A 21,228-nucleotide genomic window follows, 5' to 3' on the forward strand; every position below is an offset into this window, starting at 1 on the left:
GAGATTCCTAGAAGAGTGTGATGTCAGTTCTGGCTTTTACTCCCAGAGGAGATGTAATGATGTTGTATCAGTGGATATATATTTTTTAATCCTGCCACCAGCTGCTGGAGTGACAGCAGAAAACCAGAACTGGCATTCTTATAAATCAGGAACCTGGCATTCCTATAAATCAGCCACAACCTGATTAATCTGCTTATTAAAGCTTGCAGCCTCAATTTCAATAGATCAGTCCTAATGACAAATTTTTTGCAAAGGAGAATTAGATCCACGCAAGCAAGTCAGAATTTCAAACTATGTCAGCCAGAAAAAGACACTCAGAGACTTGGTCACCATCTTAAAAGGTCATCTCCGCTGAGGTCGCATAGAAGGATTCATAGTTCAGCAGACCTTTTGCACTGAGGCTAAAATACAGCTTTGTGGAAGCTCTCACGTATGAAGTTGTTTTATTGTTTTGTTATTGATTTTGTAACTTCTTACACAGTTTCAGTGGAAGAACTTAGGTTTTCAAAAGGAAAATTTCTCAAAACCCTGCGTTTTATTCAAGAATCCAGATTCTTTTCTGTGGCACAAATTGCAGGAGCCCACATAATACCAAACTGAACACCTGCGTTGAGACAGGATTTTTCTCTCTAGGACTGCAGAAATCTCCACTCCTGGACACACCTCAGATTCCGGGGCTGTCCTTCTGCATTCCCCCCCCCCTCAAGCTTTTGCTCTTATTATTTTCTGACCCCTCTATGTAGAGCTACCTTCATAATTTCCACTTGTGTTCCATCATCTGACCTTGACTCTGCTCTGATGCTTATCCTGAGTTCCTTTGCTCAGCCACCCCCCTCCCCGTGCATGTCTGCCTCCCATGCCTTTCTCTGGATCTCTCCCTTGGATTTTGTCTTCAATTTGCCTGCTTGCTATGTGACCATTGACAGAGCCAGTCCTGGAACTCCACATTTCCTGTGTCAATCTGAAGGCTGTCAATTGCCTACATGCTTGGAAACTTCCACCAATGTCTGCCCATACTGAGTCGTATGAGGATAGGCAACGTAATCCAACACAATCCTTCTGCTTTGGTTTCTCCTTCCCACACACCTCTCCCTTGAGTTATATCTGACACAAGTGTTTGTGCACACAGGCATATTTAGCAGCTCCTGAGGACATTTTGTTATTTAGTGCTATGAGCATGTCTGATATCCTTCCCACTGCTCATGTGTTTTGAAATTCCACTCAATGAAACTATTCCAGTCCCAGTTTCATTCCAGACTTATTCTGGAGTCTTGTCACTGTCAAAAGGAGCCCTAAAAAGAAGTGTGGTAGTTCAACACCAGGTCTGGGTACTTGTTTAACTCCATGTCAAAACTTAATTCAGTAACTCCTGGTAAGACAGGAATGAAGGATTTCCAGTCATGCCAAATACAAACTATGTTTGTTGTTTGCGTGTAGGTGTGTATGCTTACAAACACAAATACAAACTCAACCAGGACTGTCCATACCTTGTGCTTCGGGACACACCTTAACAAGACTTGTTCAGGATCTTTCCTTCTCTGTAGAGCTATGAAGTTCACCTGGTACATGCGCAATTTTTTGTAGACTTCTTTGGCAATGCCACTAATGTATGCCTTAGTGGTATACCACAGCCAATACCTGAGAAACAGCGGGAGTATGCAATTGATAATCATTGTTCTGTCCCTCTCACTTGTAATCACATATGTTTGCAAATACAAGGTACATGAATGTAAAATGTCTAATTTTCTTTTGACATGAAATAATCTTGAAGAAGAAAAGTGACAAACTGTTCCATCCTAATTTTTGAAAGTGTCTATTCAAATCCCAGAACAGATTAACAAAGGTATCAGTGATTCAGGAAGAGCTATAGTCTTGAACAGATGTATATCCCTCCCTAATGGAGAAATCTGGAGCTAAATGTTTTTGCCCAGTGGCTGTTACATTTAAGTTCAGTCTTTTTTGCCAATTATTTGAGCTGGGACCAAATATCTGGTGTTGGTCTATGACCTACAGGAAATCAGGAGGAACCAACATCAAATCTATAGTCACAGAGTTGGTTCATATAGTCTTTTTCATGACACAGAAGTGATGCAGAAAAGTGAAATAGCTCCCCTGCCATAATATTTTGCGCACACATGCGCACACACTCAGAAGAACTGTTCAAATCAGGTCTCATTCACATAGGTCACTTATGTGGAAAAACCATTTCTCACATTACATTATGTGGGTGGGAAAGAGGAAGGTTATCAGGAGTCCTCAAGGGATGGCCCTTGGACTATACTATTTATCTGAGAGCAAACAGGACAATCTGAGAACAGATTTCCAGTAAAACCAAGGGACTTAGTAGGCACTTAATGTTACCACAACCCCACCAAAAATAGACACTTAGATCCAGGGGCCTTTGCAGATGAACCCACCACAGAAGCCATGCCAAAAAAGACTCTGTTGACCTTCCAGGCCCAGAGGCAGTGGTCTCTCAGCTACACAGAGCCAGGCCTCAAACCAGAACCACCCCCCACACATACACACTGCCAAACTGAGAGGATTGCTGAAGACAGGAAGCCTGAGACGACCCAGCCATACTTGGCAGAGGTACCCAACTTTCAGCACCAGACAATGAGCCAGACAGCTGCTCCTGTATATAACACTCCTCACATGATCATGGCCCAATTATAAGCTTGCAAAATAAAGCCTCAGAAAGGACAGTCAAAAACAGGCAGCAGGGCTGCTTCCCTATAGATTTATTTAAGCCTCACCCCAGTCTTGCTGGTTTAGCATCTTTGCATTGTCCAGGTAGTACCCTAGTGTTTACCATCTCTGGAACTGACAAAGCTGATCCAGAACAAAGTTCTGGCCTGGGGGACAGTCCTATTGCTAAACAGTTAATTACTTGCCAGGTGTTTCCTTCTCATAAGGGCCCCTTCTCCAGCATCCTACTACCACTAAAAGGCAGAACAAAGGGCATGGATCCATAAATGTATGAAGCAGACATTGAGAAAGTATAGTTCCTTAAGTATTATTAAGGATGGATAATGCTCTCAGTCAACTCACCAGGAAAAGTGGGTAACTTCAAACAAAGCATAGAGGTGGGTGAATTCCAGCACCACTTGATCTGTGATGTCATTCCAATTCTGGGCATTCCAGTCACCATGAAGAAGATGCACCATTGATGGATCCAAGGTTAGACCTTAGAACAGATTTTAAAAATCTCATCTACAAGTCTTCAAGGTCCATATTGTATTTAGTATACACTGCACCTACTACATACATTGTATCTACTACTTAGGTGAGTGAGGGTTTATTCAGTTTTCTTCATCAGTGGTTTATGTGGAGTTTTGCAAGAGTTGGAGCAGTTATGGTTAGCAACTCAGTGCCAGACTATAACATGCTTGGCCTTGAGGTCCTAACCTAATTTCCTCAAAGAACATTAATCGTACAATTCAAGATTATATTTAATTTCACTGATGTGCTATATGTACAATCCAGGAAAATGACTACAGTCCATCAAACCATGATTCTGCTTTGCAGTTCTTGGGGAAAACTGACCTGTGACCCCTGGAGGCAATGGCAGCTGAATTTTAATGGGCTGGAGGAAGTCCACAGTGGAATTTTGAGACAGACAAAGAAGAGGACTGGCAACTGTCTCAGGGTCATCTGTGATCTCCAGGAGCTCCTCCTTTGACACAGGCAACACCTGATTTTTTAGAGAAAGGAAGGGTAAATGTGGGCTTCCAGCCCCTCCCCCCCCCCAACTATGCCTTGCTGACATCCTGGCAGTATGGAGAAGAAAGGGGAGATTAAACCATTAATTCCTCACTCTCTTATCTCTACCTGTTTGTTTCTGGTCAGTGAGAAGAGTCCAGCCAAAGAAAACAGCTCTATATCTCATTATCCAAGGCTCCAGATGTATCTATAGTGGTTCTGAACTGGTGCTTTGTTTTGAACCAGTCAGGTAGCTATGACAGAAGAAGCTGAACCCAAACAAGACACAGGTGATGCTGGTTGGGAAGGCTGATGTCTGAGGGTTAGGTCTACCTTGCCTCAGATGAAACAGAGCATGTCAAAGGCATGGACCAAGCACTGCTGTTTGACAAGCAGGTTGGCCTAATGGCAAAAAAGGCCTTCATAATTTGCTCTTGGTTCACCAACTATCCCCTTTAATGGAGTCAGCCGATCTGGCCACACTGATCCATGCTTTTGTAACCTTGAGGGCTGGTCTGCCCTTGATGAAAACCTAGAAATTACAGCCATTCCATATGTAGCAACCCAATTAATGTCAGGCGTGCACAATGGGGACGTGCGTCATTCATTTTGAAACAGGTACACTGGCTGCCAGTTTATTTCAGATCTCAATTCAAGGAGTTGGTTATGATCTTCAAAGACATTCTTGAATTGGGGCCCAGACAGCTAAGAGACTGTCTCCTTCCATATTTTCTTGTGTCCCAGTTACAGTCTTCAAGCTGCCATCTGCTGATTGTTCCTTCATTTAGGGCACCCATTAGAGCCTGAGTCTCTTCCATAATGAGGCTGGAGAGCTGGCACTGTTTGCTTGTATGCCAGTATGACAATGCTTGCTTGCATGCCAGGAATTTTCAAGGGCTAAGAATAGTTGTCAACTGGGGGGGGGGAGGAGATTGGGGATCATTTTACTCTAGTTGTAATGTTCTGATCATTACTGTAAGCAACCTTGAGCCAAAAGGAAAAGTCGTGTGTAAATATTTAAATAAATAAATAAACAAACTGTCCACGCTTCAAGAAGATGCTCCAGAATGTCAGAGGACGTTCCAGAATGGAAAATGATGTAGTGTGAACGGTGGCAGGCAGAAGGGGAAAATCAGGACACCTCTTTAGATTTCAGATATTGATCCCAGCAGAAAGGTTGAGCTGTTTACTGAGTCAGAATGAGGACCAATAGCTCTAACCATTTAGTTCTTAAATCCAATTTAATAATCCAGGTGCTGACAAGTCATAGTAAGCCTGACAAACATTGAGATGATTCTGATATTCATTTATTTTTATTTTATTTATTAATTTATTATTTATTAACCCAGAAGCTTAATTTACTGGGCTTTTCTTTCTAGCTCTAGTAAGATGACAAGGGGTACAGCAATATATTCCCAAACTGCTCAGAAATTATTCTTGACTTCATAACAAAACTCAAGCCCAACACATGTGGAACAGCTTTTAGAGCCAGCACTGCACTTTTGCTAAGAAAAGCACTGCAGGACATTTAGTAATGATTATACAAACAAGGCTAAAAAGTCTTCTCAGCATGTGCGAACTAAACTTTGAAGTAGTGTTTGCTGCCAACCATATGAAAGTTCTTTGCCACAAAATGTTTGTCTGCTTTAGACAAAGCCCCTACCTGAAGCATCACTGTCCTAGGTGTCTCAGTCACACCAGGAGGAAAAGTCACTTTGATGCCAGGGTTGACTGTTGAGAAAAGCAATGTCCCCTCCTTAGGGACACTGCATTCATTCACCACAAGTTGAGATACAACCAAGAACCAGGAGAAATGAGGGACACTGCAGCACACCAAACGCATCTGTTAGTGGGTTTGGAAGAAGAGAGGTGTTTATAACATGTGACAATAATTTGAATTTACAAAGGAGACCAACTCTTCAGACACTCTTTTTTAAAAGTGCTTTAACAAAGGCAGTGATTTAGGTCAGCAGTCCTTGCAGCCTACAAAGCCCACAATACATAGTCTGTTGCACACATAAACAAAATCTTGCTTTAAACACCTTGACAGCATAAAGAGAACATGCAACTTCAAGTAATGTGCAAGCTACATGTCAGAAAAGGCCACCCATCTCACATCCTGGGGCATACAGACTGCTGCGGTGGTTAAGAAGGCCCAGCAAAGACTGTACTATCTGAGACTTTTAAGGAAACAACAACTGGATGGAAAACTCCTGGTGTCCTTTTACCGCTGTGCTATAGAGAGTGTCTTAACCTACTGCATCTGTGTATGGTTCTCCAGTTGCACAGTGGCAGATAGGAAGGCGCTCCAAAGGGTGATCACTACTGCACAGAGGATTATCGGCTGCCCTCCCTCCTTAGGAAGAACCTCCTATAATTCCTGAAGCCTAAAAGAAAGCCCGTAAAATATATTCTAGGAGAGATCCTGCCTCTATCCAGCACACTCTCTTTTTGAACTGTTACCATCCAGCAGACTGCATACAGGTCCTATAAAAAACTAGGACAAAGAGAGCTGTGTGGACAGCTTCTACTCTAGAGGCTGTTCGTATGCATGCTAACACGAAACCTCCGGGGCTTCGCGGTAGGGTTGGATGTGTTTGGGGCTGTGTAGAGATGGATGGAGGAAGGGGAAAGTGAGGATGGGGTATGAGTCTGAAATTGTGTGCATCAAGGAATGCTGCTGTAAATTTTCGTTGTGCATGCACAATGACAATAAATGCTTATGCTTATGCTACAATTCTAACTTCAAGTGCAGAACCTATGAGTAAATATGCTTAGGATCAAGATGTTAATGCACAGTCAAAAGCAATGGGTGTTGTGAACTTCAGCCTCTAGAGGACATCCTGCCAACAGACAGAGGAAGGGGGATGCTTTGAACTCTACTTCATGACAGATCTATATACCCCCTTTAAACTAAATCTAAAGTAACTGGTTGATTTTGGGATACTCAACAGTAATTCTTGTTGGCTTACTTTCCCTTTACACTCCACTTTGGATCTTAGATCACTCCACTTCTGCCTGCTGAATGTTCGGATTATGACTTCACGCTCATGAAGACTCTGAGTGAAGGCATAGGGCATCCAGATCTGCACCTCCTAGCAGAAGAAGAAGAGAAGAGTTCGGATTTATACCCCGCTTTTCTCAACCGTAACGAGTCTCAAAGCAGCTTACAAACTCCTTTCCCTTCCTCTCCCCACAACAGACACCTTGTGAGGTAAAGCTGAGAGAGTTCTCAGAGAACTGTGACTATCCCAAAGTAACCCAGAAGTAGGAGCAGGGGAAAAATCCAGTTCATCAGATAAGAGTTCACCGTTCATGTGGAGGACTGGGAAATCAAACCCAGTTTTCCAGATTAGAGTCTACCACTCTTAACCACTATACCACACTGGCTCTTATATCTGGCCCCCATATCTAGCAAGAAAAGGTAGAGGCAGTGCACATGCTCCAAGGCACTCTGGTCTTGTACCACTTGTTCCATTGCTGATCCCTGGCTCTATACAGAGGTATGGGGGCTGAGCCTAGCCCAATTCAGGCTCAGATTCAGGTTGTTGTTGCAAAGCAGCTCAGCCATTTCTACTGGTGGCCTAAATGTAATCATTGGTCACTTCTTTGGGCAGCCAACCCGATTTCATCATGGTAACATCACTAACTTACAGATTATCAGCTCAGTTCCAGTCTGAACTCCTTTGCTGCTTCACAAGCTCTTACCTCCTGAAATTCAGTGCCATGAGGCTGCAGCTCCAGGGCTTGGCTTAGCAGGATATCATGATGTTTTAGTTTTACCCACTGTGGATCAGGGAAGCATTTTTGAAAGCAAATGGTAACTGAAGAGGTTACAGCCCCCCGGGGGAAGAAAAACTGAACACCACAAGTCAGGAAAACTTTACAGCCTTCTGGGGTCACAGTAAACCTAAAATGACACAAACAAAAAGCAGTGATACTGTCAAAATACTGTGATTATTGTTCTTCAAGGTGATTTTCAAGTTAAAACTAACAAAGACATTATGACATAACTGTAAGCCCAGTCATAAGACTAATGTATAATTGGATCCATCTAGAACTTCGTTCCCCCCAACTTAGCAGTGAAAGGTTTCATGGTCCACAAAGCAATATAAGTGACTAGAAGTGCCAGGTTAAGCAGAGCAGCACCCTTCTAAACCCACTGACTTCAACAGTCTTAAGGGTGCAACTCTGCTCAAGATGGCTCTGAAAGTATCCTAGCTGCCATTCCTTCAGAGATCCAGACTTGGCTGCCAGTTTACATGCCTCAACTATCAAATAAATAGGTAGTGTTTTTTAAAGGTGGGGGAGGGGGGCTAAACCTTTTCAAAATCATCATGGCCCCAATTCTGGAATATCCCAGTGATGGCAAATGAAGCTAAAATTTCCCATTCTTGCAGAAGGGCTACAGTTCAGGGGTAAAGCCACATGCTTTGCAGCAATAGATCCCAAGCTCAATCCCTGGCACCTCCAATTAAAAGGCACCAAGTAGCAAGTGCTGAGAAAGGCTTTTGTCTGCCTACATCAGAACAGGTCATACTGAGTTGGGTGGCTCAACTGTCTGACTCAATATAATGCACGTCCCTCCCCTTTTCTTTAATGGTCTCCTTGAATCTCTGAAAGTATGTTCTTATGAAGAAGTAATGTGCTGTTCTCATTGTAATGCAAGTAGAGCAAAGCAGTTAGGGAGAAGTGGGGAATAACTGCATTGTACTCTCTTGATGAAATAGTCTGGCTCTGATGCAGTCTTATTAACAGGTTGAATATATTGTTAAATGGTGACTGCCATTAAGTCCAAATATATATATTTTACAAGTTGATCTGGTTCCAATATAGATCTAGGAATATCAGTTTAATTATGATATGAATTAAAAGACAGCTGCAGGCAATATCCTTTAGTCACACTTTTAATGGAGAAAGGAAGTCCATGCTTTCTAAATCTTTGATGCCTAGGATACAGGGGTTTTTTCTCTACATTTTCACACTCAAAACTACCCATCTGCTCTTGATTTATAAGTAAGCATCTTTCATTCTGGCCTGGTGCATCGTGCCCCCTCCTGTCCCCTTGGAGCTAGGCCTCTGCACCCTTGAAACATGTGGGCAGTGCCCAGGGACCCACTGCAAGTCAGTGTAGGTAGTGCGGAGCAAGATTAGGGTAATGATCTGATGTGGCATAAAACAGCTTAATAGATTTTCAATGTGTTTGAGACAGCAGTCTTTAAACCTGATTCTGTGTATCACCTACCCTGAAATAGACCTGGTTACTTATCTCTGATTTGTTTACGCATGATACAGCAAACCTTGAGATTTACATTGGACTAAAAAGTGAGTCTGAGCAATATCAGAGGCTGCTGATTCCTGAAATCATAGGGGTTCTTAATGAGTTTTTTTAATGAATTGTTGAAGGCTTTCATGGCCGGAATCACAAGGATGCTGTGGGTTTTCCAGGTTGTATGACTGTGTTCCTAGTTTTTTAGATCTTTAAATGATAGTGTTCTGAATGACTGATGAATGAGTTGGATCAATGAGAATAGGGTAGGGGCTGTAATGTCAAGGAATTCCTTCTTCACAGAGCTTCATTTGGGAGAGCACTAAAATCCGTTTGCAAAACTAGGGGCCAGTCCTAGAGTGAAAAAGAAGCAATACCTCTGAGCATGTGAAGAGCCCATTTTCCATCATCTCTAAAGGACTGCAGGCTTTCCTTACGTATCAGTAAGCTCAAGACATTGTGGTGATTGAAACAAAAAATCCACACATACCCCACTGAAGAAAGATAATAAAACACATGATTGAAAACATTCTGGCCTTCCCAAAACCTGGATCCTGAAATAGCCTTTATTTACTTCATTTACCCCCACAGTTCTCTCCAACAGAGGCCCAAGGCAGCTTACATAATTCCTCCAATTTACGCCACACCAATGCTGTGAGGTAGGTTAGGCCAAGCGTGTGACTGGCTCAAGGTCACTCAGTGAGCTTCCCTGGAAGTAGGGATTCATGCCTGAGTCAAGATCCTATCCTGGCACTCTAACCACTACACTATACAAGTCCTGTAGAATATTCTGTACTCAGGAGAATTTTCAGGACAGATGGTTTTGTTCCCAGTGTCACTGTTCAGAAAACAAGAACAGGTTGATGTGAGACTCATACTGCAAGATAACTTTAAGAAAACTGCCTAAGAAAAAACTATTGCTTATACAAGCCCTCAGAGTACAATTTGGGTATCATCCCCTAATGGAATCAGTAGGAGGTTCTGACACAAAAACTAAATCCAGTAAGCATTAGCTAAAAAGAACTATACCTATCCTCACCAGCAGCAAGGAACAGTGTTTGTAATTCTTCTGAGTTGGAGTCATCTGTAACAAATCAGAAAACAAAGTCTGACTGTGGCTTGTTTATATGAACCTAAATGGAAAGCATACGGTACTTCTGTAGGGACTGATGAGGCCTCATTTCAGCAAAAATATATTTCGCCACCTGAAGTAGAATGTTAACCACATCTCCTGTGGTATGACCCTCCATGAAATAAACTTTGCAAGTATGGAAATTTTTTTAAAAAGCCAATGAATGTCTTAAATGAAAATGTATATACTAAAATGATGGTTGTGAATAAAATCATGCAGCAAAAAGCAGAAGTAGTTTTTTGGGGAGGGAAGATGCAGCAAGAAACGATGTAGGGCCAGCCACATTTTCTGTGAAGCACCAAGCACAGCAAAAATTGCAGGGTTCCAGGGAGCCATGGCCCAGTGATAGAGTGCATGCTTTGTTTATGGAATATGCTAAGGCCAATCCTGGACATGTCCAGCTAAACTTTCTCAGGTAGCAGCTATTGGGAAGACTTGTTTTGCCTGAAATCCTGGAGAACCGCTTGACTATACCAAGTTATATTAGCAGTGACTTGCTACAAGGCAACCTCACATGTCTAAATAATACAAAAGACTATATAGTTCAGTGGTGGCGAACCTATGACATGGGTGCCAGAGGTGGCACTCAGAGCCCTCTCTGTGGGCACGCGCAAACAGAGTCCCCCCCCCCCCACAATCTAGGCTGGCCTGGGCTGTTGGGCTCAATTATTAGCATTAAACCTAAGACCTAGTTTTGGGGAAGCAGTGTAGGTAACCCTGTTAAGCGCTGTTAAACCCCACTGATTTTCATGCAAAGAACTAAAGTGCGATCCTTTACCTGGGAGTAAGCTCGGTAGCTGGCAATGGGGCTTGCTTCTGAGTAAACCTTCCTAGGGTCATGATTCACCCGTTGGAAGAGTTGCACGGTTGCTTCAAAGCAAAGCCAGCAACTACCACCAAGTTTATTCCCGAGTAATGCATGCCTCGGAGCCAAATGGTTTTTCTAAACTAAAACCTCAGTATTCAGGTTAAATTGCCGTGTTGGCACTTTGCGATAAATAAATGGGTCTTGTGTTGCCATTTGGGCACTCGGTCTCGAAAAGGTTCACCATCACTGATATAGTTAATAGGAAAAGGTTCTCCCAGGTTGTGTAGGCTTTTGCTAAAACAAGATTACAGAGAAAATAAAAAGCATGACCACAGAGAATATACAATGGTGACAAACATTATGCAAATATATGTGTGCGTGCATATACATCAAGCATGTAAACTAGATGTGGCTCTCTGATTCATGAAAGGAAAAGGGTTGCACCATATCTTCTGTCAGTCCAACAAAACACAACCTGAATAGGAGATCATATCAACCGCCTACTTCTAATTGACACTGGAAACAAAGCGCGAACAGCTGTTCGCCAGACAAATCAAGCAGAACAAAGGCAATTTACCTGGCTGCAGAGGAACTTCAGGTTCTCCTAGAGGATTACCACGGAGATATACAAAGGGAGAGCTCTGGATCTCTGGAGGGATGACACGCAGCCTATTGTTTTGCAGATCAAGCCTGGACAAGTTGGAAAGGCAGGCTAGGGAAGCAGGAACTGTCACCAGAAGATTGCTGTGAAGATGCAGCCTTTGCAGAGACTGCAAATTGGCTGCAAGTCAGAACAGGGATGACTTTAAAAAAAATACCCCATCCATTACCCTTGATAAATATAACAATTCCTCCTCTACTTATTCCCAGGATATTTTACAAAGTACTCGGGATTTTGGTCAAAACATCACAACATCTTGCTATCAACCCATAGATTACTACTCAGCTTCAAAGAGTGCACTCACATTGTACTGCTTACAGTAGAGAATTGCTTATACCTGAAAAAAAATTGCAACAATGCATCTGGTAAAAGTGAAACATATACAAATCTAAAGGGAAGAACTCTCCTAGTGTTTGAGGTCATAGCTCAAAGGGATAACACACATTTGGCATTTTTTTTAAAAAAATTATCAACTATTGACACTTTATACTCCAACAGCACAATCCAACCAAAGCTACTTTATAATCCCATTGCTTTCAATATCAAAGAACTAAACATGTGTTATTTTTCCATTGTAAAGTTAATGGACTCCAAAGTACTATAGCTGGAAGTTTTCTTATATGAACAGAGTAAAATGTGCTGTGTTATTATTTCAGTACATAAGGATAAGCATTTTATTGTCATTGTGCACACACAACGAAATTTACAGCAGCATTCCTCGATGCACACAATTTCAGACTCATACCCCATCCTCACTTTCCCCTTCCTCCACCCATCCCTACACAGCTGGCAAAACAACGTCAAATATTGAAGGCCCACGGAGTTTAGTTTATATTGTGCCACAGCCTTCGGTCTAGAGTAGAAGCTGTCTCTAAGCCTCTTTGTTCTAGTTTTTATAGACCTGTATCGTCTGCCAGATGGTAACAGTTCAAAAAGAGGGAGTTAACAGGGCTTAATGAGACGTGATCTCTCAGAATATTTTTAGCTTGGGCTTTTCTTTGAGGTTTCCGGGGAATTATAGAGTTCTTCCAAGGCGGGGAGAGGGCAGTCGATAATCCTCTGTGCAGTAGTGATCACCCTTTGGAGCGCCTTCCTATCTGCCACTGTGCAACTGGAGAACCATACACAGATGCAGTAGGTTAAGACACTCTCTATAGCACAGTGGTAAAAGGACACCAGGAGTTTTTTACATACTCACACAGAAGTACTAGTTTGTTTTAAAATTCCAGTTCAGAACCTATGAATCAGGGTCTGTTACAATTCAGTGAAAGAAAATAACAAGCTGAACCATTATATACTAGAGACATCTTTCAAATGAGTTCAGATTGGATAAAAACACTCCATTACAATAACTACAATTTGTGTTGCAGTAGTTAGCCAACAAATGACTGAACTGGGGGAAAAGCACGTGCATCAGAGGTGTGTCAGATCCAACACAGAAAGTCACAGGTATACTTTCCATGCTATATTACTATTTTATTTTCCCATATGGGTCATTTGTGCCCAGGCCATCCACAGGTGAATCAGGGATTTTTGCATACAAGCATCTCCCTTGCTATGCAGACAGTATAAATTACAAAGACCTCCCTCCCCCTATACAAACACACAGGCAGGCAGCCTGGGATGCTGAGTGTAGTTGAGCATTTCCTGATGAGGTGGGAAGAAACCAGAAAGGAAAGAGGAAAGTGGCTGGGCAAGCCCTTAAGAGCTTACCAAGCTTACCAGCGTACCAAGAGGAAGATTTCCCAGTTGTTTATCTCCTTTTTGAATATGAGGGCCAAATTTTAAAATAATAATTAAAAAATTGTATCTGTGCAATCATTTTCAAATGCATTTCCCCCCACCCTTTTATTTTCTTTTAAGAACTGCAGTTTGGTTGAACTGCATTTGTAAATAGCAAAAATATACTTACACTAGAGCTTATTTACAGCGTAAGGCCCTTTTGCAGGCACTATTACCACCATCAGAGATGGAATTGCCTGATATCAGTAGAACAGCCTGTTTAGTGGTAGCTTCCCACAGTCATACAAGGGAACTCTTTCTTATTAGAGATTTACCAGACCAGACTTTAAAGTGGGATGTGTTTTTTTTCCTTTTTGAGGGAACTTTCAGCCATCAATGATGCTGCTTTTACCATTTTCTATACTGACTGTGATGTTGGTACTGTGATTATTAAACATTTTAACGTTTTATTGTTTTTAGTTTATTAATGTTACCATAAACCACTCTGACAATATCAGCTGAAAAATGTGTTGGAAATGTTTAATAAACAAACCCATTCTTGCATGAGTATATCTCCTTGAGCTCAACTGGACTTGCTTCCTAGCAAGTGTATAGAATGTCAGCTGTTCAGCATAGTCCTAAACATGTGTTTACGACTGCAGCATTAATCTCATGATTTAGCAGCTGCAATAGGAGCTGTTTACTCACCCGCCCTTATTCAAATGCATACCTTACCTAGAGAGCTGGGGATTCCTGTTAATTGATTTCCTGATAGATCCAGATCTGTGCAATTACGTAGGTTCCCAATCTCTTCAGGAAGTGTTTCCAGTGCATTTTCAGAGAGGTCCAGTGTCTGCAGTGTTGACAGCTTTCCTATGCTCTGTGGCAGATTCCTGAGCTGATTTTTCATGGCAGAGAAGAAAGTCAGCTTGGTAAGATGACCAAAGTCCTCAGGCAGTCCCTGCAAGTTGTTGTAGCACACTAAGAGACTTGTGAGGCTAGCCAGCTCTGTGATGCAAGGAGGCAGAACACGGAAGTTATTGAAGCTAAGATCTAGATGGGCAAGGCAGCGGAGCCACCCAAGGTCTTGAGGTAAGGATGCCAGCAATCCTCTCCGACAAGCACCACTTTCATCCCTGGCATGTCCACCTGCGAGACAAGGACAATTCAGGAACCATATGTTTTCCAGTTAACAATGATTTCCATTCCCACCCAAGAATCTATACTTGCTAGAGTTCCATTTAGCTAGAAGGCTAAATGGTACTCTAGAAGGTGGTACTTTGGGGTTGATGCTATATTTCATGCTGGGAGCCCAGTGAGACCAATTCTAGAAAGAGACATAAACAATTCCTGGTCTTCCCACAGCACTTGTGCTGAGAGGATGCTACTCACCCCCATGCTAATTACATCCACATAACACACTGGAAAGGGGTCTCTCATCAATGCTACATCCTAACAGATAAACTTCATTAGTTCAGCAGTATGTCACCTGTGCTTGTGTGAATTAATTACCACTGTCTTTCAATTGACTTCATGATAACAAGAGAGAAAAGCCTAAGGCAGGTGCATGCAAAGGAGAAAAGCCTCCTGGGTGCCATTTCTATGTTTTGACAAATAGGTAGCTTTGTCAAAAAAACACAGATTCCTTATTTATACACAAAATAGGGGGACAGGTGACTGAATGTCAGTTCACACAAGAAGGTGCCACACGGCGGGTAGAAGTGGACAGAGGAGGATGTCAGAGGGAATTGGTGTTTTTTTGCTAGAGATGTACCAATTCCATTCTAAAACCAAAGTTCAGAAACAGTAAAATTTCAACCATTTTTTAATTAAAAGTTTCAGAGAGAATCTAGTCAGAGGACCTGGTCTTTCACCAGTTGGGGCAGGCGGGCAGGCGGGGGGGGGGGGGGGGGGTAGGGAAGGAAGCAATCAAAGCCATATGAATGGGCTGACGCTGTAATCTCCTGTCTCCATGCATATTCGCTCAGAAGCTTCACCATGTACAGAAGGATCTATTCCCAAGAAAAGATACAGAAACATAGTTCAATGCTATTCAATAGTAAATTGGACAAAAAGAGTAAACATACTGTTACCTTTGAGTGTCAGGGATTTTAGAGCCTTCAATAGTGGAATATGGGTCAGCATGGAAATGATAAGGTCCTCATTGCAATTCAGGCGCAAGAATTCCACCTGCAACACTTCTTCCCTTCTTGTTTCGAGCAGCTTGAAGAAATAGTGGCAGCCATCCGGGAAGACGTCTATGTTAAGCCTGTTGCCAGCCAAGCAGGGACCAGCAGCGGCAACAGCCCCCAAAGCACCTTCCCCCTGAGAGCCCCCAAGCTCCTGTGGCTCTGCCATCTTCTGGTGTTACATCACTATGGGTTGAGCATGTTCCAGCTTGCCAGCCAAACAAAAGCTGGTGATTCCACAAAGAATTTAACTGAATAACGGAAAGCATAAGCAGGCTCTAGAGAAAAAGGGAAGGGGGGGGGGGGGGAAGATTTTTAAAGAATATATATTGTTTGGAAGATAAAGCAATGGAGACTAAGTACCCTAAATCCTGTGTATAAAAGCCCAATATAACATCAGTACCACCATCCCAGTTGCAAGATTTTTCATCAAGGTGATAGTACAAAAGTGAGACAGTTATGAGCAAGGAACTATGGAGCCTTGTAGACTAACAGAATTTTAGTTGCAGCATAAGCTTTCATAGACCAGAGTCCATTTGGTCAGATGCAATGAGTGGATCCTCACTATACAGGACAAACAGAAAAACAGAGTAACAGTAAAATGAAGGGATTTGTATATTTTCTGATTAGATTTGAATTTTACATAGTCGCAGTGCACTCTGCATTTCATGGCCCCTTGATCCAGCTTTTTAAAATACCTCCTACATAAGTTGTCTGCACCGTAAGGAAAAGTAAATTAAAAAATGTAGTGGCACCTACAGCAGCGTAATGTGCTGTCCTTTCCAATGCATAACAAAGATCCACTCATTGCATCTGATTAGCAGGATGTATCCACAAAAGCTTACACCAGAATAAAATGTCTTTATTTAAGATGCCACAAGAGTCCTGTTTCTTTTTCCTGCAAGGGATTATCCCTACAGAACAAGGAACCTGACATTCAAAATCGATAGTAAGAATGGTGGATATATTTCAAGGTTTCTTGCCCTTTTGAGTACTGAATCCACATCAGTATCACAGGGACAAACATGTTATTCAAGAAACCCCGTAACAGATGGGGTCTTAACAGCTGTTTACATAGAATGGGCATGGCCCCTGTTGACTTTAGAACTTGTGCAGAAAAAGAAATTTTAATAGATGCAGCTTTTCTTACATGCACAGAGAGCCTTGTCTACTGTGGCATGTGGCCATATCTTCCCCAGGAGTTGAGAATGAGGTACTAAACTTTCTCAGAAAATTCCAGAATTAGTTCACTACTCATGAACCTCTATCCTAGGTTTATGGAACTTCTAAGGAGTTCAGTGGGAATTGCTGACCAGTGTGGATAGCACTGCAGCTTCCTTGCCTTTTGATTAATTAATGTGCAGTTCTTATTTACTACCTGTAATTGTAATGTCTTTATTATTGTTTCATTAAAAAGTCCAGCAATCCTGAAAAACCAGGCTGCCTCAATTGGACACAAGTGTTAGTAAACATTTTAATTTCTTAGTATCTGAGCTCCTTTAACCTCCTTTACACTGTCCCAGAAAGGTTTGCTCACTTTAACAGCTGCGAAGTAATGAAATCCTAACTTTGATGACCCAGGCTAGCCTTATCTCATCAGATCTCAGAAGTTAAGCAAGGTCAGCCCGGGTTAGTAACTGGACAGGAGACCACCAAGGAATACCAGGGTATCTATGGAAAGAAACCCCTCTGAATGCCTCTTGCCTTGAAAACCCTACAGGGTTGCCATAAGTCAGCTGAGAGTTGGCAGTATGTTGCGCGCACATACAACAGCGAGATGTCCAATGGTTGAACTTCTCCCCCACAATGTACAGAGGTACTTTTCATTGCTGGATGCTGTCACCCCAAAAATATATTTCTACCAACAAAAAACCTGCTCAACAGAAAACTGAAATGATTTAATATCTTATGATTAAACTGAGATACAACTTGGTACTTGAGGAAAGGAAGCAAAATTTAAGAGGAGACAATCTCAAAATGACATTGTATAAAGTTTAATTGCTTAAAAAATGGGAGCATACTGGGACCCAATTTATCTAGATCTTTAATCAATATAATAGGCTTTGCTGGAACTATGGCTTGTTCACTAAAACAAAACAATATGTTCATTTAAGAATACAAATATTTATATTTATTTATAGCCCCACATTTCTTGCTGAGATTCAGAGCCAACTGCATAGCGTAAAACAATGCAATTGAACAGCATTACACAAGAACAATACACATCTGCCTGTCCTCTCTGGAACAGATTGCCTCTGTCAGGGAAAAATGGCAACCACCATTTCTGTAGTGAATACACATACAGCATATCCATGGAATATGAGTAATAACAGCCCTTATTTTGTAACATTATAGGGCAAGGGGTTGAAGTCCAAAAGCATCCTTGGCAATTCTGTTACAGTTATTTCAGACTAACTTGGAAACCAGAAAAGCAATTTGAATGGTCACCAAGAGGATGCAGGGCCCAACAAAAACACAGAGGCTTCCAGCCCAAAGTTGCAAATAACAGTGGTGGGCTTCAGCAGACTCGCACCACTTCGGCAGAACCGGTAGTTAAAAGGTGCTTGTAAACAACCGCTTGTTAAATGATTTGAAATACATGTATATAAGTTCTCACCGAAATCAAAAGGATTTACTTCTGAGCGCAAGTATACAATTAGGCTGCGTGAAACACCGATGAAATTCACAAACACTTCCGCCTTTCACTCCAGTGTCAAGAGACCGCATCTTGCCAAAAGATTTGAACCGTGCGACAGGATCCTGCACGCGTTCATTCAAAAGAAAGCCTCTCCAAGTTAGGTGGGTTCCCACAGCTCAAGTCTACACATGTTTATTTATAAGTTAGTCCCACTACATTCATCCCCAAATTTATTTGCAAATCTGACCCAGTGCGACAACAGACCTTCTTCCCGAAACAACCTACGTAGGACTCGCAGCATATGCCAGGAGAGGAATCAGGAAATTAATTATTATTACTATTATTATTACTATTTAGCGTTCCTGATGCTGCCCCAGCGAAGAGAAAAATGTTTCGGGAAACAAGGAGAGCATTTACCCGGCTTTACTTGTGACGTCCATTTCACATCTCTTCCACAGGAAGTAGCAAAACGCCAGAAAGAAAGTTTAAAGAAAGTGTCCCGCCCTCCCCCAGGTCAGCTGAGAAATCCCCTTACTTGGTTTGGGAAAACCTTTCAGCCCTGATCACGCTTACTCAGATTGCGGGAGAGCTTGTGCAAAGCAACTTCTGCTCCTGCAAACCTCCGAAGTGAAGTTTGCACGTTGCCGCCGCAAAGAGGCAACTTTTACCGGGCGCTCCTTTCTCTTAAAGAGTCCGTCGTTTCTCGGCCCTTGCTCAAGGAACCCGTTTCATATGCTTTCCCCTTTGGCAATCGAAGGGTTACTCTATGTAGCAAGGACGTAAGTGGGAGAGGGTTCTCGGTTACATGTTCGAAGCTGCGCCCCCGGTTCGTGGTTTTTTTTGTATTTTAAGCGTTTTTCAGTTTTTGACCTGCAGGGGGCACATTTTTAGGCTAGCAGCACCAGAACTTCAGAAATGTGTTGGGAGACTCTCCTGATGATACCACAAAGATTTGGTGAGGTTTGGTTCAGGGGGTCCAAAGTAATGGACTCCCAAAAGGGGGTGCCCCCATCCCCCATTGTTTCCAAAGGGAGCTAGTAGGAGATGGGGGCGACACCTTTGAGGGTCCATAACTTTGGACCCCCTGAACCAAACTTCACCGAAACTGAGTGTTATCGTCAGGAGAGTCTCCTAAAGTTACCCTGAAAGTTTGGTGCTGCTAGCTTAACAATTGCACTCCTGACATCAGGCACCCTTCAAATTTCCCCACATTTTCCTTTTAAATCCACCCCCTTCAGCACAGATTTAAAGGGAGAATCTAAAGTCCCCAGTTTAAGCATTGAAAGTGATGCTGTTTCAGGGTGGGGGATAATCCACCCCCAAACAGCCTCACTTTCAATGTTGTTTTAACTGGAGACACCAGATTCTCCCTTTAAGGTGGACTGAAAAGGAGAATCTGGGCTCCCTAGTTGAAACATCATTGAAAGTGATGTTGTTTGGGGGTGGATTCCAGCATCACAGCGGCCGCCCATGGGCACCCCCCCAAAACTCAGATTTTGCACCGAGCTCCATTTTCCCTAGCTGCGCCTTTGCCCGGAGGGGAGGGCAGAAGGGACTGCCGGCTGACGACTGGGAGCCCAGCTGGGGGGCAGGGGAGTCTGCCATTCCTGGCCTCAGAGAGCTGCTTTTATAAGCACTGAGGCAAGGGGCAGGGCTTGGGGAGGCATGGTCACGCCCCCAGGGGTGGGTGGGGGTGTGGCCCCTCCCCCTGAACCCACCCCATAAAAAATCTATACCTACGTCCCTGCTATGTAGCCTTGAAAGTCAATGACTTGCTGTTTCTTGGGAACGTTGGGGAAACTTTGGTCCTTTGCGAGTTTGAATAGGTTTAAAAGATGCTGCAAAATCAGCCTCTTTTTAGAAGCTGAAGTTGCTTGTGTGACATGTACATCAAGGACTCCCAAAATTGTTAGTCCAGGCTGAATAGACAAAGATTCTTCTTCGGAACAGTCGGAAATCCAGATTTGTTTAACTATGAATACAAGTCGTTTCCTGGTCTGGGAAGTGCGATTTGATCTACAACTTGATTTATTGCTGACTGGGAGTATCCGAACTTTTCACCAAAAATGCCCACAACAGGCGTGACTTAAATCATATGGGTTGACTGTTACTAAGATTAATGCTCCCAATTGAAGTTGCCATGATTACTAGACGTGATGAGCTACATCATTCTATTTATTTTGTAAAATAATATACAAATACACATATTTACAGCCAGCTCCTAAGGGATACTTATACAAGGATACACGGGTAAACAAGAGCTGCATAAATTAATTGTTCAAAAAGACTGCTGTGAGCATGGATGGGAAATACCTGAGTATTAAGTTTCTCTTGAAATAACAATACACTACTGTGGGGGTCCTCAGTGTGGTGCCTGTGGGTGCCACAGTGCTCACTGGTACCTTTATCCACCAAGTGTTTTCAGAAAGTTGGCACGGTCAAGAAAGGCTTTTGCCCAGTAAAGTTTCTGATTGGCCATCGGAGTTCGGATTGGATATGAAGATGTTTAAAAATATTGCTTTGGCAGCAGCTGCTACCACAGCACAAGGGTCTTCATTGTGTGACTGAAGATAAGCCACAACAGCTCCCTTCCTCCAACAAAGAAATCCAAGTCCTTCTATCCTAGGCAGAAGATGGATGTGGTGATGGTAAGAATGCTTGCCAAGGAGGCAAAGATACCATCCATATTGTAATCATCTTGGTTTGAGAGGAGGGAGAATTCTGGAAGAGCAGAAAATTACAATCTGTAGTGAGACAAATGTCATACGTCTCCATTCAGCCCTGGAGGATCCACTCTCTAGGTAACAAAGAAAACAGGCCCGAATGTGATGCAAGGCGCAATCCCGGGGCCAACGTACTGAGTTAACAGAAGTTTAAAATCCGCACACACCACCTTCAATCTGGAGAAAGAAATGCAAAGAACTATAGAAGTACGTCACTGTACAGAACGTTAAAAGAAACTTTAATCCAAATACTGGAATCAGTCTCACGATCAGCACGCCCGATGACGCATCTAGCAGCCCTAGAAGCCCTCCTCCACCCGGGAGCTCTTAGGAGCGGGGAGCGCATAAAAGCGCCTTGGAGCAATTCGGCTTCTGACTGGCTGT

The 21,228-nt window shown here is 42.7% G+C and overlaps 1 protein-coding gene across 5 annotated transcripts in view; it reads right to left on the bottom strand.

The window, feature by feature from the left end:
• The window catches only part of PIDD1 (p53-induced death domain protein 1), a 30,803-nt gene extending 9,636 nt beyond the window's left edge, over positions 1-21,167 (bottom strand). Inside the window, exons 1-11 of one of the 5 annotated variants that reach the window (XM_048485876.1) lie at positions 20,435-21,167; positions 15,388-15,761; positions 14,030-14,443; positions 11,489-11,692; positions 10,001-10,055; positions 7,411-7,612; positions 6,675-6,797; positions 5,366-5,545; positions 3,547-3,694; positions 3,052-3,187; positions 1,488-1,638 (exon numbers count right to left, since the gene is read on the bottom strand). In XM_048485876.1, coding sequence (XP_048341833.1) covers positions 1,488-1,638; positions 3,052-3,187; positions 3,547-3,694; positions 5,366-5,545; positions 6,675-6,797; positions 7,411-7,612; positions 10,001-10,055; positions 11,489-11,692; positions 14,030-14,443; positions 15,388-15,652 — 1,878 coding nt within the window. In that variant the 5' untranslated portion in view covers positions 15,653-15,761; positions 20,435-21,167. Of the gene's footprint in view, positions 1-1,487; positions 1,639-3,051; positions 3,188-3,546; positions 3,695-5,365; positions 5,546-6,674; positions 6,798-7,410; positions 7,613-10,000; positions 10,056-11,488; positions 11,693-14,029; positions 14,444-15,387; positions 15,762-18,100; positions 18,476-18,538; positions 18,560-18,656; positions 18,778-20,434 lie in introns of those variants that run through there. The other 4 variants (XM_048485873.1, XM_048485874.1, XM_048485877.1 and 1 more) reach the window with 4 other exon arrangements.
• Positions 21,168-21,228: the final 61 nt, after the last annotated feature.

This window comes from Sphaerodactylus townsendi, linkage group LG02 (genome assembly GCF_021028975.2).
Source record: "Sphaerodactylus townsendi isolate TG3544 linkage group LG02, MPM_Stown_v2.3, whole genome shotgun sequence".
NCBI lineage: Eukaryota > Metazoa > Chordata > Lepidosauria > Squamata > Sphaerodactylidae > Sphaerodactylus > Sphaerodactylus townsendi.